Below are 21,264 nucleotides of genomic sequence, written 5' to 3'. Positions count from 1 at the left end.
ATTATGTGCAAAAGCCAACAACACTCAGCCAGGGTTTTGCCAGAACTGTCGAAGAGTACAGCATCAAATTATCCAGTTGACTTGTCCTATTCCTCCCCTCTCCGACTGCAGCATGTCCCTGCTGCAGTTGAACAGGCAGCTCCAGAAGCCACAGAAGTGATCAGACCCACCCCTTGTCCAATCTCTGTGCCAGTGTCAACTTGAGGGCACCACGCAAGATGCGGCCTCTTTTGGAAACGTGAACTCTTTGACCTTTGAGCCAAAGGGAAGAGAGACAAAAAATCGAGTTTTATGCTTTATAAAAAACAACAACTTTATTTTATGCACAGGGCAAGCATAAGTTATATATTGATGTACTCCATTCCACTTACTTTTTTTGAGTCTACAGTGTACGTGTCGGGCTCCTTTAGGGGCATTAATTTAATTAGAGCAGTGCTCCGGACGGTTGTAGCTGAGCTCCTGTGGCTATTCGATAGCCGCTCAATCAGCGGTGATCAGGCTTGTTAGTGGGAGCACGAGCCCGTTGTTTGACATTGGCCCATCTCCTTTTGCTTCACTCACAACGCGGGCATCAGCTGCACTTGCAGCCGGCGGGCTCGCTTCATTATAACTCGGTTGTAACGGAACAGCAGAGGGGGCACTGGGGATTGCACGCACACGCTGGCGTGCGTGTGTGTTCTGCTGCCTTAGCCGGAGTGGACGCTGCGAGGGGAGGGTGCGGAAATCGAGGAAGTTCCCGCAACGCTACCGATCGCAGCCTATCCTCGTCTGCCCGCGCTCAAGCAGGCGTGGCAGCAGAGAGCCAAATTGGGCTAGAGCGAGCGCGCGCGCGCGTGTGAGTGAGAGACTACACAAGCCAGACAGATAGAGCCGCACGCGTGCACGTGCGCGTGTGACAGCAGCCGACCCACGCCGTTGTATTCCACGAACGACGAGCGAGCGTTCCTTTCCAGAGCTCCGGCCGAGGCGATTAGTTCCCACAAGCGGGAGACCGCCAAATGTGTCCCGCCGACTTCATGGGAAAGCGCTTGGAGCAGCAACCAATGTTCCCCCAGTACACCGCCTACTACTACCCGTCGTGCCTCTCCGCCAAGGTGCAGTAAAAACGCAAGGCTGGCTCGTGCGTTCAGCAGAGTGGCTATTCTTAGGAAGAAAGTGATGGAATGTTTGGAGATGGACCAGCTGCTCGGTCGTTGGTCGCGGGGCTGCTGTTGCAGCTCCTGCTGCAGTCGCTGCTGCAATATATTTTGTTGACAACTGTGCAGTGGTTTCTTACGTTGCAGGAAAGTCGTCCGGTGCATTAGAGTGAGCATTGTTAACTGACGATCTAACCCTTACAGGTACGTGAACTGTGTTGGCACGCTTGGGAACGTTCGCCCCAAGTATGTCGTGTAATAATTACGTGCGCATCGGTCCGCCGTTGCGTTCTGCTTTGCCGCCCAGCATTGAGTCGGTGGCATGGCTACGGACGGTGGAAGAATTCCACGGGCTTAAAACCACGTGTAACTTAATTTGTCGATCATTGTCCGATGTAAGTAAAGGGTCCTGCACTGGTGTCGATTGGGAAGGGGAGGCACATCAGTGTCAATGTGATTTTCGGGGTGTCGGCTGCCTCCACGTGGAGATGGTCGGGGTGATGATGCTTATGCAGCTCCTCGGCACAGGAGTCATGGTTTCTAATTGTTACGTTGGTCTTAGATGTTTTGTTGGTCTGATGACCTTCTGGGATTTAGTTTTCCAAGCTGTGTATTATTTTTTATCACCCCCAAGCTGATATTGTACATGCAAAGCAAATGCCATCCATGCGCTATGATATATATTTATGTATAATGTATGATTGCGGTCAAACCAAGTTTATCGTGGATTTTTAAATGTATACGCAAACATTTAGATTTTTTGGGGAAGACACGTCATTGATATTATTGTACGCCATTTGTATAAGATCATTACTAAATGGTGATCATTCAATGTTAAAGAATAACAAGGTTCTATAGACTGTGTTATTCCTTCCCAAGAATATTGCCAAGTAAATGATTCCTTGTTTAAACATTGTCAAGTCTGTGTCTTCACATGCTGGATAAGCTCGGTCGCATTGTTACAGTTAACATTTCTATTTACTGTCAGCGCATATTTTATTACAATTGTTATAAGCGAGATAATTCATTCAAGACATCCGTTGAATATTAGACAGGCAAAAACATTATTCGCAGCGCGATATATACGCTCACAAACAATGTTTTTAGCTGCCCGTCATTTCTGTGTGTATATATATGCAGTGTATAAAACACGTATTGACACCCGCACACGCACATCCAAAGTATTAAAGAAATGACGACCACCGCACATTTTGTTGCTTGTTCCTGGCGAGTTGGCTGGCGGTGGCTGACGGCGCACAGGTAAATCCCGCGTGCTCGCTAACAGGCGGACAGACAAACAGAATGCAATGCGCCGATGCTCGAGCATGTCAACGAAAACAGCGGGGAATTGTACTCTGCACTTTGTAACGCGAGCGAAAGAAACCTCTGTTCGGGCTGTTTGTCACGCTAATGCACAACAAGCGCCCAGTATCTGGTGCTGTTCCGCTTGGATGTGTCTGTCGCGCATTCCTCGGCTGAAAGGCGAGCCCAGAGTTATGTCCGCAATTCATAACACGGAGTTTGTAGCTTGATATATGACGGTTGCTAGCCAGTGGGGTGAGTTGGGGCTGTGGTGGAGGGTGGGGGGGGAGAGACTTGAGTGTTTTTTTGACGCTAGTTCCTGTCGCTTCGGTGGTTGAGAATCACCGTCGTGCTTAGGTTCAGCTCCACTTGTGGCATCGGCGGGCATGAAGGAATGGGCTTTATGTTACATTTCAACGAGCAAAGAGATAATCAATTTTAGTGCATTAACGGTCCATTTAAAATGCATTTTTTGCACTTAATATATAATCGAGTGTATGCATTTTATATGAATTGAGTCTTAGTGTGTGTGTGTAGCATGGGGAGTGGTGGTGCAGTGATCAGCTCGCCGCGCTGTGAAACAAGTGACTTGAGATCCATTACTGACAATGACTATCATCGGTGGCATCATCATCATCATCTGTCCTGGGCTTCTTGTAGGTTGACCCAGCCTTAAATGAGTATTCGATGTGGTGTGTGAACATTAACACTGGGGGAGACACACATGGCCAGGAGTGATGTTGGTCATGCCACCCCATCATATTTCATGCCGGCTTTGATAGCTACTCGCTAACAGCACTTGCCCCAGCAATCTATACGGCCATATGGGGTAGCGGGCGGGCGGAGTCATTTCTGTGAATGTGTGCATGAGCCTGGCAACCCAGGTCTAATTCCTGGCTTTAATGTACATCATCCTTGGCAAATTGTATTTGAACTTGACCTGGACCTTCCTTAGATCAACTCGGCCTAAAATGAGTACCTTACGTGGTGTGGCGATGGCAACAACACACCCTCATTTGCCGTGCAAACCTTAATAGGGGCTTGCTAATAGCACTGGCCTCTCGGGTATGCAATAACAAATTAGATATTCAATTTGCATGTGCACTCAAATACCATCTCATGCTTTGATAGTCTTCAAATGTGATTCTTTCAACTAAAGATGACCGTGCGTGTGCGTAGAGTTGGCTTCAACAATAAACATGTATTGGTTTGAAAATTGCCCTTCCTCTCCAACTACAATAATTAATATATATATACTTTTGAGCCCTTTGTCAAATCATCGTCTGATGAAGTCCCCCCCCCCACCCCCGACGATGTGTTGGTAATGGGGGTTGTTTGATCATTTCGGGTTGGTAAAGGGGAGGCCCACATTCAGACACCACCTCACACTGATGTTAGCCACGGCCAGGAATTGAATTCAGGTAACTGAGTACACCACCAACATTTATTTATACGTAATATAATGTACAGAGGGGAGTTACGTAACAACAACAAAAATAACCTTAATCACAGCATACAAACTAACCCAAGTGGAATTAGCCCAAGGAGAGCACATCAACGCCATTACACAAGGTCATTAAGTTGCACGAATTAACTGATTAGGCAGAGGGAAACCTTCAGCTCTCCAAACATTCTTTCGCTTTAGTTAATGTTCCAAGTGTTCCGTTTAGGCAATTATTTTATTTTCTCACAGCCCGCTTTCTCCCGCTTTCGGGAACATCATGAGCTGACCATTTATCTAACATCGCTAATCTTGCCGTCACCGGCGCGGCACAAAATGAAATCTAAGTGCCCTCTTCCCACTTTCTGGGAACCGTGCGTACTGTCGCAGCCGTGGATACTTCGGGGTTGCGGTTCGGGGTCTCTGGCACACACACACACCGGCTAATCTGCCGGCTAATCTGCCGGCTAATCTGCGTGTTATGTTAGCAATGTGGTTTGAGGATCAAAGCGGATTAGGAGATAGACGGGTGTCACTGTGACAAGGTCTCGTTTACATACCAGAGATCAGCACCTCCTTAATTACTCCAGAAATAAATAAAAAAAGCCCCTCCGTCGTTTCCGTGACATACTGTAGTTGTGTCATGCTATGTACGTGGTGTACACGTTGAACCGTACGTAGCCAAACGAAAACACAGAAAGCAGCTAAAAAGGAATCCGTTTTCAATCTAGACATTAGTTTTTAATCTGCTAGGAGGTGCGGGGTGAACATCACCACGTTACGGCCCTCTCCTCTGGAGCTGGCTGAGATGAGAGCACGTTAACATGGATGCTTTTCATCAACACCACGCTCGTAAGTGACAATACAAATAAGGAATACACTGCGGGAACGCCAGGCATTATGCCATTCTGTCACCGTAATGGAGCATTAGGAGTTAAATTAAAATATCACTTTGTGTGTATTTAAATATTGCTGCTAGAAAACGTAATTACCCGCTTTCATGCTGACGATAATGCATTATATTGTCAGTGGTAGTGTACTGCCAGCAGTGGCAAATTTTTCTGCCTTTATAACTGTTTTATACAACATAGGCACATCGTGTATATAATATTAATTGGTTTAAAAAGGTTGGGCGCAGTGCCTTCGGCATACGTGGATTGCGGAAACTTATTGTTCATTTTGAGCTATATATTTTTTTTCTTTTTTACCTCCCCAAGCATGCTATTCGACAGTTCTGGGAGATGAAACATTGTATTTCTTCATTTATGGCATCAAGTTAATGAGGTTGTCCTCTGATATTGTAACGTGAAAGAGAGCCGTGAGCTAAATTTTTTATTACAGATTGCAGTTATAACCTGACGTATTGTAGTCATGCCCTAGCTTGTTTCAGTAATAAAAATTCGACAGCATGCAACTTGCTTTGGTTGGGTTATGGCCAACTTTAAATTATACGTGGATTTTTTTTACTGAAATGAAACTGCATTGTGCTTTAAAATAGAAATGAAACGGCATTGTGCTCTAACATATTTCTTATAGCAATGGAATACGTTATACGTTTAAAGTATTGTACAGCATGATGCAAACTTTTCAGTGCTCCATTTGCTGTCACATGATTGTGAACATACATTTATCACAGAAAAACTATTTCTACTAAACGCACCAATGTGTACCTAAAATTAAAAACCACACCGAGAGCTCAAAACAATGTGTCTGTCTAATTAAACACAGTTCCAAGATGTGGCACACCTGTGTGTTTGTGACTTGCAGCAAAAGCACAATGGCACAATACTGTCTGCTGTAATCATTCTCCGGCCACATTTCAGATATTCACCAAGATACTCCTGAAACCGTCCACAGGCTCATCCACTCGCCACCTCGACACGAGCATAGCAACATTGCTGATCAATTCCCCGCCATACGAAGCATATTTGGCCTCTGCAATCGCGGCGAATGCACTCCGAGCATTGATGGATGAGCCGCGGGAATTGGCGATATAATTTGATCTTACGATGTACAGTGCCGTTTCTACGGCAGTGACGTGGCAAGCCCCGTGGCGCAGATGTCATTTGAGCTCATCCCTGCTCACTGCCGAAACGTTGCTCGAACGCAATGGCTCCGGCTCTTTTTTTTTGTTTGTTTGGCCTTCGAGTGCAGCGTGTGGTGCACGCAAACCCCCGCCATACGCCTGCGCCCGGTCAAACGTGGCTTGCGTTGAGCCTTGCAATAAGTTGGTGTCTGGCTGATATTACACGGCAGTGGCGCACCCTCACGCGCGCCCCGATATTGATGGCTCCCTTGGATGCTGAGCCAGCTCCGGGGCTGGCGGGGTTTAATTACACGAGAGCCGGGGAAACGCAGGCTTTTCCCCGTGCCGCTCAGTGCGCGTAATGAAGCTGGCCATTTGAGCCGCCTCTGTCGGAGATGTGAATAGGGGGGGTGTGTGTGGGGTGGGTGCGGCATGTGCGGCTGTATTAATGGCAAGGGGCCGGACCGGAGATGTGAGGAATTTCTTTTTTTTTCGAAGCGCAGAGTTGATTTTTTTTCTTCTTCTTCTGTACACCGTGTTCTTGCATTGTTGTGTACACGTTCACATTTTTTAAACAAAATGCTGACATTTAGAGACGCTTGATTTCTTATGGGTGTGTGTATATACACGTGCATTAAGTCGATATCGGCCACACACTCTTGACAAGCTCTGCACATCGAGCAGCGCAATAGTTGTAACCATTTTTGTTGGGGATTTTTTTGTTAAGTGCACAAACAGCTGGACCAAGCGGCCAGTATTGAGCTGTGGGAATAGAATACATATTCTGGCAGACACTCAGCGGGCAGTTAAACTCATTTGTTCATTTGTGCCAGGTTCTCTCTCTCCAGAACAGCCACAAGGTTACGTACCCAGTGCGGTATCCTCGTCTCCTCGAACACTGTCTGCCTATTGATCCATAAAACGTCCACAGCTGTTTCCCTGAAATGAGCGGGGCTCTGGCTACACCATATGCGATCTAAAACTGTATTTAAATGCTATCGTTGCCTTTGTTGTTAAGGTCACTGAGCGCACTTTACTTGACTTTGCGGCTGGCTCTGATTATTTTTTTGTCCAAAACGCCATGGAAGAACACGGCGTTTCTTAACTTCAGCTTGAATGTAAAATAAAAATGTATCACCCTTAGTCAATCAGCTGCTGGATGAAGGCCTCCACATGTCATGTTGGTCGTGGTGGTTCTTTGACCCGACTTCACCGTACTATTCAGTACATATTATGAATGGAGGTCCACAACCGGTTCAGATATCACTCACCACTTATATTCGTCTTGGCTTTGAGTCAAACTCAAGTCACTGGGTTTATAGAACAGTGCGGTAAGCACTGCACCACCACTCCTCCATAACGGTGGTGAGATGTTAACTTCCTCCCTTGGTATACAGGAGGTCGTGGGTTCGATGCCGACCCTGATGCCTGTATATTTGGAGTGTGCATGTCTCCCTCCCCGTGGTCGTTAAAGTGTGAAAATGTCAAAGCATAGATACCATTTCAATGTGCTAAAATATTCATTTAATTAAAATTGAATTACAATATTTCAGCATTACTTTTTTCACCTTTTCCCAAAGTGATTTAACCTCACCCACAGTTGCCATAAATTATTTCAAAGCCAGTGCAAATTGTTGTGAAGATTGGAGAATAGTTTATGCAGGGAATTGTCCTTAAGGTTTTTTTTATTACCATCAGCGATGAACAATCCACTGCTGGATGAAGGCCACCCCGAGCCGTCACTGTTTCTCATCATCCTGTGATGCAACAATCCACCCAGCGTCGTTTCTTAGAAAGGCGTCTTCTCTCGGCAGGTGAGGGAAGAGGACGTTGCAGCCGGGCTCATTTTATTGGCATATTTGGCTGGAATACCAGCACATGATGAACAGAGTGTCATACCTCTACGGAATCCGAGTGGAGGGTCTAATGTCCTCACAGAGGATGGTAGGTTTATTGACAATCCTCCCGTAACACATTATCAGCGGGGCCAAACCAGAGGCTCAAATTGGTCAATGCTGATATCAAACACAAGCAAGTGTCTATTAGACCACTGAGCCGCATCGTAGTGATTTGCCAGCAAACCAAAAAAAAACACTAATTGGAAGCACACAGAAAAGGGTGTTACCTATGAACGTGCATGCAATTTGGCAGTGTGCAGTAGTGGAGCCGTAAAGGCAGAAACCGAGCACGTACCCTGGACAGGATTGGGTCACGCTGACAGGAATGTTTTTTGCTGAAAATATGAACAGTGTAGTCATGCTATTGGCCTCACAGGGGCCGTTGTGGGATGGGACCCAGCTGGTGGAAAAGGCTCTGATGAGCTAGGCAGTCTGGCTGATACTAAATTTGATATGCATAGTCGGAGCCAAAGGATGAAAAAAAAATGATTACGTTATTTGAGAATTTATTTATGAAAAAGAAGGTCACAAGCTAACCTCACGACATTGTAGAGACGTTGCTAAGACGCGACTTCAAGATTTATGGAGGTGCACTACGATTTGCTAGATTGGTTCAGATCGAGATTCTACCTGAAATGTGCAGGAAATCAAAATAATGTATAAGCAAAGTAAATAATGCCTGACTCAAATCTTGCTTTAATGAGGTGAAGTTATAATGCGTCGTTGATTCGATGCAATTTTCACATTAAGTGGAGGTGAAATAATATAACTTTATTAATAACAGTATTTATATTTTATTTACATGCACACATGATTTTAGACACATAATGGGGGTTTACATATAGACGCGTGAAAACATATACTGGGGTCGCAGCAGTGATGCACTGCGCTAAGGACCTGATGACCTAAGCTCTATCCTTGGCCACGGATAACATCATTCGTGGGTGATATCTGAACCAGCCCCGAGCCCGCGACCCCCACTTCTCTAACCTACGTCGATCACCATGAAGAAGTTTGGTCAAACAACCCCTCTAACCGGACAAAGCGTGGGGAGACCTTCGGCGGTGGATTGACAGTTGGCTGAAATTATTTTACAACAATTGTTATGTGTAGCGTCATGATACACATTATAATGTAAAAGCAGAGGTTAAACCGTTAAGTTCCAATGAGGTAAATGGGGGAAAAAAAATAGACTGGCAAAATAGTTTCAAAATCAGTGAAACACGTGAACTAGAGGTGATCATTTTGTGTAGATTCTATTGCAGTGTGCAGAGGGAGACCCGGTGCAATTTTCAAAAGATACACAAAAAAAGTCCAGATGAAAATGTAATCCATAATACAGGTTTTTTTTTTGGGTTAGATCGCGTAAATATATAAATGCGTCATTAAACTCGCCACCACCCGACACAGGCAATTTAGTAAGGTTTGTCACGTAAACAGAACGTGGACAATGTGTTACTAGCACAGTACACCAGTGTGTTGGAGAGCAAACCCACAACATTTACAACAAATCTGGCTATCGCCTGATGAAGCTAGTTGTAATTACTACGAAACGTCGTACTCAGATTGTAAATGTTGTGGCTTTGCTCTCCAACACAGCGGTGTGCTGTACTAGTAACGAATTTCCATGTTCTGTTTACATGACAAACCTTATTAAATTGGCTGTGTCAGATGGTGGTGGGTTTAACGACACATTTATATACGTACGTGCTCTAACCCAAAACAAAACCTCTATTATGGATGCTATTGGTCGCGAAAGCCTATGTGTTTAAATGAAAATGTAAATATGCTCTCAGAATTGTTTGCTAATTAACAGCAAAAAATTAGCATAAGCCTATGCTGCGATTAGTCTGTGCTTGTAGGGTATTTGGATTTTGAAAACTCCTCCTGGAAATTTTACTGTCGGTAAAAAAGGCTGGTAATTAGCAACAAACAATTTACTACCATTCAACTTGGCCATAAATGTGGTAATCAAGGGATTCGGTGACAAAAAAGCAGGATGCATGTAAACGGCAATAACTACACATAGGTTTTATGAGTCAAAGCTGCTGGGTGAGTTTGTACAATTGTTCACAATACTCGTAGGAATATAATGTCCATTTAAAGCCCTTTCTCGACCCACTACTGGATGAACGCCATGTTCTTGTTTGACCATAGTTTCAACATGGTGGTCAGAGTGGGATGTCAAAGTGGAGGGAATCCGAGGGGAGCGTACGCAGGAAGGACCGGTTCTCATGTTTAGCCGTAACTGGGAATCTCGCTCAAGGTCACTGAGCTCATACTATCCGCCGTGGCGCCGCACTGCCCCACAGCCATTAGCGGTGCAGTGTTTGTTTGTGAATGTCAAAAAATATCATGCTTAAGCCGCAACCAAAGCGCTTGTAACACAGGTAGACGAATAAGACAATTGATGTGAGGAAGCTGGAGGGTTGAGATAATGTGCGTGAGTGAGAGCAGAGAATTAATGACATGCTGACGAAAGTACAAATGTTCATCAGTAAGACCTTCAATCAGCACATTGCTAGGCTGTGGCGTAAAAAGCCTAGGCCTTCCCACTGCTTTTGCATAAATGATGCTCTGGGGTGCATATCGCTAGGAGACTAGAACCATAACTCAGCCACAGAGTAGACCTTTTAACCTTGTTTTCTCCTTAGGGACTCCATTTAAAAATATTCTGCCACAGCCTGGGAAAATATTTAGGATGACTAACAGAGGATATAAGCCTAATTTGTGTAAAACAGAATGGTCTGTTTCAACAGCCAAGGAAACATATACACCTAACAAACTACACAATTTGCTTAATTGACTGATGCACACCCAAAGAGAAGCCTAATGGTATAATCCAGTTAGTCTCATCGAGGAAAATACGACAAAAAAATCCTTGGCCAGATGGGAATGTGAAATTGTAAGAAAATTCTTTTTTTCCAATGCGTTAATTTCTCAGACGTGAAAAATAAATTATTTTTAAAAAGTACAAAAGCTGCCAGTTGTGAGTTTGATTTGAATAAACAGGGTGATAAACCGAAACAGTGAGATCCTATTCATGAAAAGTAGGTCAGCACTCACACCAGTCAAGTGGGAGAGAAGACAGCAGTCCAACTTGACAATGCTGGGAATAAACGAGAAATGGGAAGACATGCATTTAGACAGGTAATCACATAAGTGAATTAATGATGACAATCACAAGTCACCTTATAACTCATCCAACATATAGCCATACATATATTCTCCCTATTTGTCAATAATAATAATAATAATAATAAAAAACGAATGATAATAATGCATGACTTTTGTCAATCCACTAATGGATGAAGGTATTCCGATGCCTTTCGGTCATGTTTGACTATACTTTAGCAAGCCAATCAGTACGGGTTGGTGAAGTGGTGGCGGGGGGGGTGGGTCCCAGGTTCGTCTTCAGATATCATTCAGTACCGATGTCAGCCTTGGCCAGGAACGAAGCTCAGCTTCGCCGATTTCATGGTGCAGTGCCCAAGTCATTGTGGTGCAACTGGCGATATTTTTTTTTGTTTCATGAAACTTTTGAAATCTAGGAATAAAAGGTTATCGCCACGCTCACAATGTTACGCCCGAGGTTAACAGTGTAATTGTTTGATTGGTTCATATTGTGCGAAAGACAGGACTTTTAAATGAAGACGTCTATCAAGTAATTTCACCGACCATATATATATCACACTTCTCAGGCCAATGATGGGTGAAAGGAAGTCAATGTAAAGAATTATCGAAGAGATAAATGTGCACGCGATTGCAGGGAAGACGCTGAACATTACAATCCTCAAAAGAATGAAAAATGCTGCTAAAATATTCCAAAGGGAGAGTCAATGCGAGTTAACACTCGGATAGGGATAGATAGACCAGATATATGTCCTAAGACACATTGTGGACAAATGTCTATAGAATTTCAGAAACCAGTAGTTCTAAATTTTATTGATTTAGATTTCGACCAGAGTCAGGCAGGGCCATATTTTATGACTCTTTCGTTCTTGGGGTAGTGGTGGACTGCATTGTGGCAATGATAGCAAACGCATCATTATTGAGCTTTTTTTGTTGTTGTATTGCCGCTCAATTAACAAATAGGGATGCTTTAGGTTGCATATTCCAGTCGTGAATGTCACGATAAGTTACACAACACAATGGGAATGTTTTTTTTTATCAGAAAAAACAAACACACTTTTTTTGAACGGGAACCGGATTGGAAATGTCTGTAAAAGCGGTGGAACTGCAAGTTAAAGCACGCATGCGCGTGAAGTCATTTCTGTTCATGGGGACATTATCCGCTTCATTTAATGGTTCACTAGCTTAAAAATACCTCATTAGTTACGTCAATAGTTTAGACGCCGAGCACAGTTAATACTGAGTATAGCTTTAAAACCTTCTTCTTCTCAGAGAGAGAGAGACTCAATGCCAAGGTATTTGACCCGGCAGAGTGTAGCCGAGGCACAACATTCTTGTGCTTCCGTGACGCATGGAACAATCTGCTCTTTGGCGAGCGTTGTCTTGGTGCTTGGTTAAGTTTCCTCCGTCGCCTACATGCGTGCGACAGCGTGCATGTTGTGCGAACGCGCGCCTGTCACACAGGGACTATTCGGCTTGCCATATTATCATCAGCGACTAAGCGGGGTTTCGATTTAAAGCTTTCGTGACTGCAGGGATTCATCTTCTTGGTTCTTTCGGTAAAGTCACGTAGAATGGAAATAATAAAATAATAAAAATAAAACATAATTAAATAATTCTCACGACTCTGTCTTCTCGACAGACCTGCTATCCACCTGAGGACGGCTGCTTGCGTTGTGGCCGAAACGTCGTGAGAATTATTGTATTATGTTTTATTTGTATTATTTTATTATTTCCATTCTACGTGACTTTACCGAAAGAACCAAGAAGATAAGCGGGGCTTGTTTTCTTTCTTCTCTTCTCACCAGTGAGTTACCAGCTGCTCTGCGTGTGACATTGGGCACCGACGGCCCGCTTAAGCACGGTCTTATTGATTTTTTTTATGCCACGTACAGAAACGGCCGACTCGAGTCAAATGGTAGGCAGGCCCGTGTATCCAGCAATGACGGTATTTTGTCGGCCGTGGCACACACCACTCTACTTAATTTGCAGGTAGCTGACGCCTCCAGGTTTGCTTATGCCTCCAGAAATATGGGTTATGAGCATCTCAACGTTAATATTGAGCAGCAAAGCCGCGGGTGAAAATCAAACATGCGAAGGGTCCACAGTGTCAGTGGAAACATCTTGTTAGGATAGATTTATAGGGGTTTTCTTTTTTCCTCGTCTTGTCTTAAGACTCGACAGCGATCGTCAAATAATAGGCAACCGAACACAGTTGTTCAAGACCAAAGTGCTGTCCTCACGTGGCCTATATACAGGCCGACTATCACGAGTTGATGGCTGTGATTATGATGTCATGAGCAAATTTTCAATGGTTTGTGCAAAATAAGTGCATGTTATTTTTTAGGAAATAGCCTTATAATATGTGCTATTACACACGCTCCTGCACGCACGTGCACAAACACTGCACATTTGTTTCCGGTTATTTGAAAGCGATGGCCTTCCTTCGTGACATGAAAGAAAGAAAAAAACGCTTTAATCGCGCGATGGTGTTAGCGCTAGTTGAATAATTTGTGCAAGTTTTTTTTATGAACATCTGCTCGATACGGAGGTTTGCACTACATTGCCAACTGAGAATTTGCCAAGTAACATATTTACACGTTTCGCATCACACTTGGGGCAAAACACAAAGGGCTTTTTGGCCACACAAGACCATGTATAGCAACGCATGGAGCTGTCCTGCCTTTGCTCACTCGTAACAAAATAAATCACGCACTCGGTCCAACTGCAAAGGCTCCATTAGCCAAGCCACCACTGTGGCACTTAAATGGTTGTTGTCGCATCCTGAATTTCAGCTTTCGTTCTTCAGTTACCTTGCGGAAATTAAAAAAAGTACGCGCGTTATTTATTTAAATATGTCCCCGTGCCGCGTGTTATGTAATTAACGCTTGGAAAGCACGGGACACTGCTGGTTTTGACCATCGAGAATTTCAATGAAACCGGAGAGCGTGCATGTGGAATCTGAAGCACCTTGTTAAACAATTAATCGCTCGAAAACGCTGAAGGATTGCGCAAACAGACTCGACCCTCTCCGTTATGCGTGCGACGCCTTCAGTTTAAAATCCGAAATTGTCAACATCAATAAGCTAACGCGCGCGAGTAATCAATGCAAAATCTGCGTGGTCGGCAACCTTCTATAATCCTTGCCATTGCCTTGGGCTTAGGCGATTGATTTAAACCGAGGCTCCTACAGAAATTCGTGAATTGCTTTTGCATACTCCATTAGGCAAAGCTGTAAACGCGTGGGTGGAGCGGTGTCAGCAAAATTTTCCTAATGAGGCAGCAGCCAGAGGACAGACTCTGTGTTAAACCGGGAGAGCCTTACTACTCTCCTTTTCCTCAGTCATCGTGACAAAATGCTCGGCTCTTATTTGAAAAGCAGAGTGTATTGGCTGGCTCACGGATTGTTGACAAGGCTTATTGCCTCATCGCTGATGGACGGTTTGTCCAAGTTTCTTGGGCTTTGTTAACAGCTAATGCAAAGAAGAAGAGGAATACGCAAAAATCTACAGCAGAGCTCTGTGGGTCTTAAATAATTCGGAGCTCACGGTTTTAATTTCAGAGCTATAGTTCGACTCTGCGCGTACAAAAGAGAATCAAGTAAATGTGCAGACACTGCCGCATCATGGATTGGTAGTGTGGTCCCGGAGGGATGGCATATGCCACTCACTCTGAAGTTTGTCGGTTTTAAAGGCAAGCCCAACTTGGGTACTGCATGGAGATCAAGGATATAAAAGGGTTCAGAAATACTCGATGAAAAAGCTTGACACCGGCTGTCCCATCAATTTGCAGAAGTAACAGAATTGGTTTTTTTTTATGGTGGCATTGATGTCAAGTAAAATAGAGCAATTTGGCGACTTGCCAGATGTTGTGCCAATACCCTTCTGGAAAGCCAATGTTTCACATCAACAATGGCAAGTAAACACTTTACCTGTCAGATAATTAAAGATACCCTTTTTGGTTGGACGTGGTGCGAACATTTTGACTGCTTGTCCTATGGTACTAATTGTTAGATTATGGCGCGCATGCACCGATGCTTTAAGAGGGCTAATTTTAATCAATTAACTCATTTGAATATGCTCACTGTGCACAGTAAAAATACTGTGAGTATGTTTAGCATTATGTCTTCAAAGCAAAGCTAGTTCTGAAATACACCACCAAGGTTGGCCTCTCTAATCTCACACAATTATGGAAGAATAACTAATTTCCGCATATAGAGACCGCTGTGCTTCATTGGCAAACGTTAGTCGTGGCATTATATATATATTTCAACACAATTAGCAAGGCAGTCTTACGTTTGGCCACTCCGAGGCATCTGTGACTTCAAACAGGGCTCGCACGCTGACTGCTGGAACTGTGTTTTAAAACAAAAATCTCAAGCGCATGTGCTCACCGTCGCCCGTACAGAGAACGTGGGGGGTGGCACTGAGACTCTATTCTCGTGATTTGAAGCTGTTTGAATTGTGCTCTTTGTTTTTGATTATTTTACGAAAATGAAATTGGATACGTGCACTTTGTGTTACTTAGTAGCTGTGCAATTAATCATATTTTGGTGTGTGGACCCTGCTGTGTGTGTGTGTGGAAGTACGTGCCTATTTGTTTAATGACAAATCAATAAATGAATGATTAAAGAAAAAATAAACACTGCATTGGGTAAATGAGCAAGGAACTCAACGCAAAATAAATTACGAACAACACTGCGCCAACGAATGACTGCTGCTCGTGTGATGTATGGCCTGACGTGACTAGGCTGTGCTGTTCACTGGTTGAATCTGCCAGTACATATTTCACCAACATTCTAAAGTTAGTTAACAAGTAAACAAAAATAGAAAGTAGCACTTAAGATTGAATAAATGTCGCGATTTTAAATAAAAGTAAAGTTAATAAAGTGGTTGCTTTTTTCAGACAATGTACATTTCCCTTCATTAGTTCTTTCTCTGTGATGCTATTGTCTCTGCTGCTGTTGTGTTTTTGTGGCTTTGTGTACTGCCCCGTACACGAGCACTCAAAGAGAATGCTGCCGTTTGAATCCAGAAGCACAAACGCCACCTCTTCTCCCGGCTTGCGCGCCCGTAAAGCCAAGCCGATTAAAACAGGCGATTTTATAAACGCGCACATTTCAACGGTACAAAGGTATCTACAGGCTACGGAGGCTGTGTCAACAAAGCTAAAAACAGAGACCGGGGAAAAAAGAAACCCGTTGATTCTGTTTTGGGTTTCTTATCGGAATTCGCGGAAGGATGGATGTCCTGTAACCAAATAGTGCCAAAGGAAAGATCTTGCACATGGCTTTTATACGATATACTGCTTACACTATGGACATTAGACCCACTGGAAAAATAAAAGTTAATCTGTCAGACCTATTTTACTGAATAAATTATACCCTTAGGCCACGATCATAATCGTCTGTATATATGCACGGTTGTGCTTATTGCCAGTCACTGGGCTTATTTTAAACATTACACTGAAAGGTCGTGTTATCTTAATGTTGGCAGGGCATAGTGACAATTTATTGGAAAGTATATATTTGGTATCTGGGGCATTTACGTTTTGCTGACAACTATTCTATACTCTTATCTTATCAAAAATGTTTGGAAATTATGAAATGCTATCAATTCCATTTAGTTGCAGAAGTGCTATCTCCATGCTGCGTAAATACAATGCTGATTCCCACCTGCATGTGTGATGTGTCTGCACCTGAAATGCACCAATTCTGGTACAAGGACCGTGGCGACATCACGGCCACTTCGTGGCGAATGCCAGTTATTGTTGTTCATCTGTTGTCTCCAGCTACTCTTTATACTACTCCTAAAAAAGGGCAGCATACATTGAATACATGCACTTGGTTGCGTGTAATGGGTAAACGCCACACGTGTCTCCAAACGAGGGCGCGTACCAGAATTCCTGCATTCCAATTTGTGATCTCTCAAGAATTTAAAGTGTATAAAGTCACACCTGATGCAACGTACAGTACACAATGTGCATTATTATGGTGGAGAGGGGTGGAGAGGGGGCGGGAAACTCCGACTTTGGTGGCTGGGCAACTCACGACCTTCAAAGCAGTGGCGGAAACTCCTGCAAACGCGCAGATAAGTGCCGAGGCATATTCCGCACACCTGATACAGCCAAATCCTTTGCTACACCTGGCAACGGGGCCTTGAAATAGTCCTTAATGGATCCCTCTGTTTGCTATAACCCCCACCCCCCGAGACCACAGCTGGCAGACATTTCACGTGACCGGAGGCTGTTCTCGACTGCTGTGCCACCAACATGAGGTCTTTGAGCCATCGCCCAGTAGTTTAACTGCAACGGGCCAGGCGGTGGGAACTATAGTTTTCATTTATCCTGCTTCCATGGACTTTGGATACCCGGGAGAGGAACCCACAGGATCAAGCCATGAGAAATGGTGCACGCTAATTCACTCGTTTTATTTTCTCCAGGTAGAAACAAATAGCCTTTTGCGTAAGCTGTTTAACACATGAGCAGACAAAGATAATAGGGAGCCTCAATGTGTCTTCAACTTTGATAGGGTTGACAACTAATCCTAATTAAACCAATGTGTCACTCCACATGCTGATGTTCTCGTCCTACTTTTGAAAGGGCAGAGCGTGTTTTTTTGTGTGTGCAGGGGTAATGAGAACTGCACAGGGGTACTTGCCGAAAACGCACGCCCTCCCTTCGCCACTTGTCGGCGGACGAAAATCGAGCGCTTTGCCCGCTTACATTTCCCAAGCACAGTGCCGTCGTTATGCCAAACTACACGTCGAAAGCCCAGGGGAGAGCGCTGCACATAATTCTGTCCCCCCCCCCTCTGAACCCCCCTTACCCCCCCCTCCCAACCTCCCCCCCAACCCCCGCCTTCTCCAACCCCCCTCCCTCTCCACCCCCTCCAACTCCACCCACTCAGAGGCGCCTCTCGTAACTTCTCTAAATCAACGTCAGCGTGGTCCTCTCTGGCAAGCAACTGCGCTGTAAGGCCAACTCCCCTCCGTCTGGAACGTCTTGTTGAGGGGGGGGGGTGGGGGAATACAACATGTGTGGCGCCGATTGTGGGGGCGTGTGCGGTCAGCTCGCCGGACCGGCCCCCCCCCCGGCCCCCCGATGTTTGTGTAACATTTAAGCTCGGGTAAAAGGCGTCCTAGCAATTGGCCGTCTTGTGACAGGGGCGTTTGGGACATGTGGTCTGACAGCTGCGGGTTTCATCAAATTCCACCACAGCCGCCGCCGCCGATACCGCTCAGGAATTAAGGATCACGTCATGGGCTCCGGGCAGTTTACGTGTGTGCGTGTTTCTTAAGCCGCGCATATAACAACAAACACAAATCGCCGCTGAGCCACAGTGGGGAATATTCAGGGAGATTTAACAGTGCGCTTGCATGCAAAGTAAATTGGCATCGCCAGGGGCTTGATTTCGCGTTGAATATGTTCAGGGTCGCTGGTAAATTTGCAGGAGGCATGTTATCAGTAGCCAGGCACAGCGATATGTATACTGGACGTGGTGTGCCGGGTGTGGAAGTATGTTCATGGCCACTAAGTCAGACAAACCCGACTGAATTAAGACTATCGGTATAGCCGGCATTGGTTCATGCTTATTCTATGGAGCTGCGTAGATGGTAACTACATGGCTGCCTACTGGTGTAAAGTGATTTAGGTTTTAGCGCATTGGGTGATTTCTCCGTATAGCACAGTACCGTATGGCATGGTTCATTTGTCCAACCCCGAAGGCAGATCAAGATTGGGATCTTGCAAAGAGGCGTTCTTGCACAAGTTACACCAAGCAAATCAATTTCCATTCCACTGCCTTAATGCACATCTCTTCTGAGCTGTTTGGTTTGCAATTGATAGCAATCTTGGAGTGCAACCATTATAAACCACTGATTGGTATTGGACCAACACGGGAAGTCATTATTCCAAGGACTACAGTGATGTCCATTTCCTGTGATCAGGGATAAAAAAAAACTCGAGTATATTGTGCTGATGCTGATTCATACACGCACACATATGACATGTGAATGCAGCACTTTTTAGCTCTAGCTGCTTCGCATTGTTTGTTTGGAATTGAAGAAAAAAAGTTAAAGAAGAAAGAGATCTGTGCGAATGGAACGAAACATCTATCTATATTAGGCTTCTGCCGGGAATTTAAAAAGTTGCACTTTCCCAAATACAGAAAAAAACTACTGCATTACTGAGCCATTAAAGTAAAGTGCCGTGTTGGATTTCAGGATAAGAGATAAGATTGGGGCTCTGTTAAGCGCTCCTTTTAAACTGTTCACAATTTCATGAGCGTCTTTGTCTTTCTTCGAATGTGTTACCCAAAGAAGCAATGCATTACAGTTTAAATGTAGAAGTTAGCATATACAAGAGAGGTTAAATAAAATCGTGTTAGCAAATTATTCAAAAATGCCAATCTGTCACCTTAATCGTATTCTACCGCCAGTAAGTCATGTCTCTGACCGATATATCTGTCAAGGAATCATTTAAGACCACAGCCGTAGTTCAATACCTGTGGCTATAGCCATCTTAGCCGTGGTGATTAGTGCTTGTATATTGTATTCTGTTGGACCTCGGAGCTGAGCAGCTCCTGTGGCATGTCAAATAGGGCGCACAAGTCCGTAACGAACGCGGGCGCAAAATTGCAGCATGGAGAACAGCTAATTACATGTCTGATTTTAACTCTGCTTTGATCCTCGTGATTTATTAATGGTACCTAACCTCTGTGTGACGACCTGGTTGGCTGACTGCCCCTTCGGCTGGCTGGCTTTGTGGCTAGCTGGCTGGCTATCTGACTGACTCATTGGCTGACTTGCTGGCTGGCTCGGTATCTGGCTGGCTGAGTGGCTATCTCACTCGATAGCTGGCTGACTCACTGGTTGACTGACTGATTGGCTGGCTGGCTGGCTAGCTTGGTGGATGGCTGTTTAGCTGACTGGCTGGTTGGCTATGTAGCTGGCTGGCTGGCTCTCTGCCGGACTCATTTGCGGGATCACTGGCTGGCCTACTAGCTTCGCTGGTTCTCTGACTGGCTGGCTGGTGTACACACACTCCCGTAGGGGTGACTGCACTCCTTAGACTATTGGGGTTAAAGAGTGAGATCAGTAGCACTGGCCCTTGGGGAGCGTGATAAGTGAGATTGGCTTCAGATCAAACAAGGTTGTGGTTAAATAGATCTTATGGCACTTTTTCAGTTTGTTAGCTCCGCAAATATTGCGACACACTCAGTTGATTTTCCCTTTTCTGCACCCCTTCTTTTTTTAAATGGTAGGGTAAAATATTAAACTCTTATCATGACATGGGAATGTTTCTTTTTTGATGCTGTAACTTTTGTTGCCCGACAAGTCGTGTTTAAATTCTGTAAAATGTAAAACGGAATCTTAAATGTGCATTGTGTTCAACGGTATTTTTGTTAACACGGTCAAATTAATCCGTGAGAAAATATTGCAGAGCGTATTTCACGTGTGCGCCTTCTTCGTGCGCGGTAAGTAAGTACTGTAATTGTATCACGAGAGTTATTGTGAGAGTTGAAGTTACAGGTGCAGCCCATCAATTGCTTGCCCATGCCACTGCCGGCGTATGGCCCTTGCTGGAGGGAGCTCTCAAGAGTCCCCCCCCCCCCCCAGAGAGTATTTTGACCGTCTCGTCCATTCTAGATTTGAAGCTTTCGTGACTGCAAGGATTCATACTCTTAGTTCTTTCGGTAAAGTCATGTGACTTTACCGAAAGAACTAAGAGTACGTCTCGTTCATGTCCATTCATACAGCCTGGAAGTTGGAACAAGTGGGATCACCCACACTTGACCCCACCACACGGAACCTGCCGATCATACGAATTGTATTCTACTCATATGTATTGCTGGGTGGAACAATTTAAGACACTGACCCATTGTTTCAATCGCTGCGCTGCGAGATCGAATCGTATCGGCGACCTCAGGAGTATAATTTTCTAACCATTACATCATTGCAGCATCGTCTATCATATGTTTAAATATATTGAATCAATTATTTCTTTAATACGTTGAACAAGTCCCAGGTTACCATAACAAAATGCCCAGAGCACTGTTGTGTGTGTGTGTGTGACACTACCCAGCACAATGCAGCAATGCCTGCCAACAATGGCGTAACGTCGTAGGCATGGGCCCTGTCTGGTGCAAAAAAATGTAAACGGAGCCTTGTGTCTAATTCTGCCCCCACCGCATCCCCTACATCTTCTTAGCCCAGAACTTGGGCTACTCTGGCCTCTGGGCCCTGGCGCAGTTGCACCACCTGCACGCTGAACAGCTGCTGCCATTGCTGGCCGGAGGGTAGCCGCAAAACCCGTGTTCGCTCATGTCCC

At 44.7% G+C, this 21,264-nt stretch overlaps 1 protein-coding gene across 5 annotated transcripts in view; it reads left to right on the top strand.

Moving 5' to 3' along the window:
* The window catches only part of LOC144720951 (RNA-binding motif, single-stranded-interacting protein 1-like), a 273,511-nt gene that overhangs the window by 154,217 nt on the left and 98,030 nt on the right, over positions 1 to 21,264 (top strand). For 2 of the 5 annotated variants that reach the window (XM_078598151.1, XM_078598149.1), the window contains exon 1: positions 777 to 1,094. The exons of the other annotated variants lie outside the window; for them this stretch is intronic. In XM_078598151.1, the coding sequence (XP_078454277.1) occupies positions 999 to 1,094 (96 nt within the window). In that variant the 5' untranslated portion in view covers positions 777 to 998. Of the gene's footprint in view, positions 1 to 776; positions 1,095 to 21,264 lie in introns of those variants that run through there. 5 annotated transcript variants of the gene reach the window in all.

Source organism: Lampetra planeri, chromosome 10 (assembly GCF_965212315.1).
Source record: "Lampetra planeri chromosome 10, kcLamPlan1.2.h2, whole genome shotgun sequence".
NCBI lineage: Eukaryota > Metazoa > Chordata > Hyperoartia > Petromyzontiformes > Petromyzontidae > Lampetra > Lampetra planeri.
The sequence above is the reverse complement of the archived record's forward strand: the minus strand, read 5'-3'. Positions and strand labels throughout refer to the sequence as shown.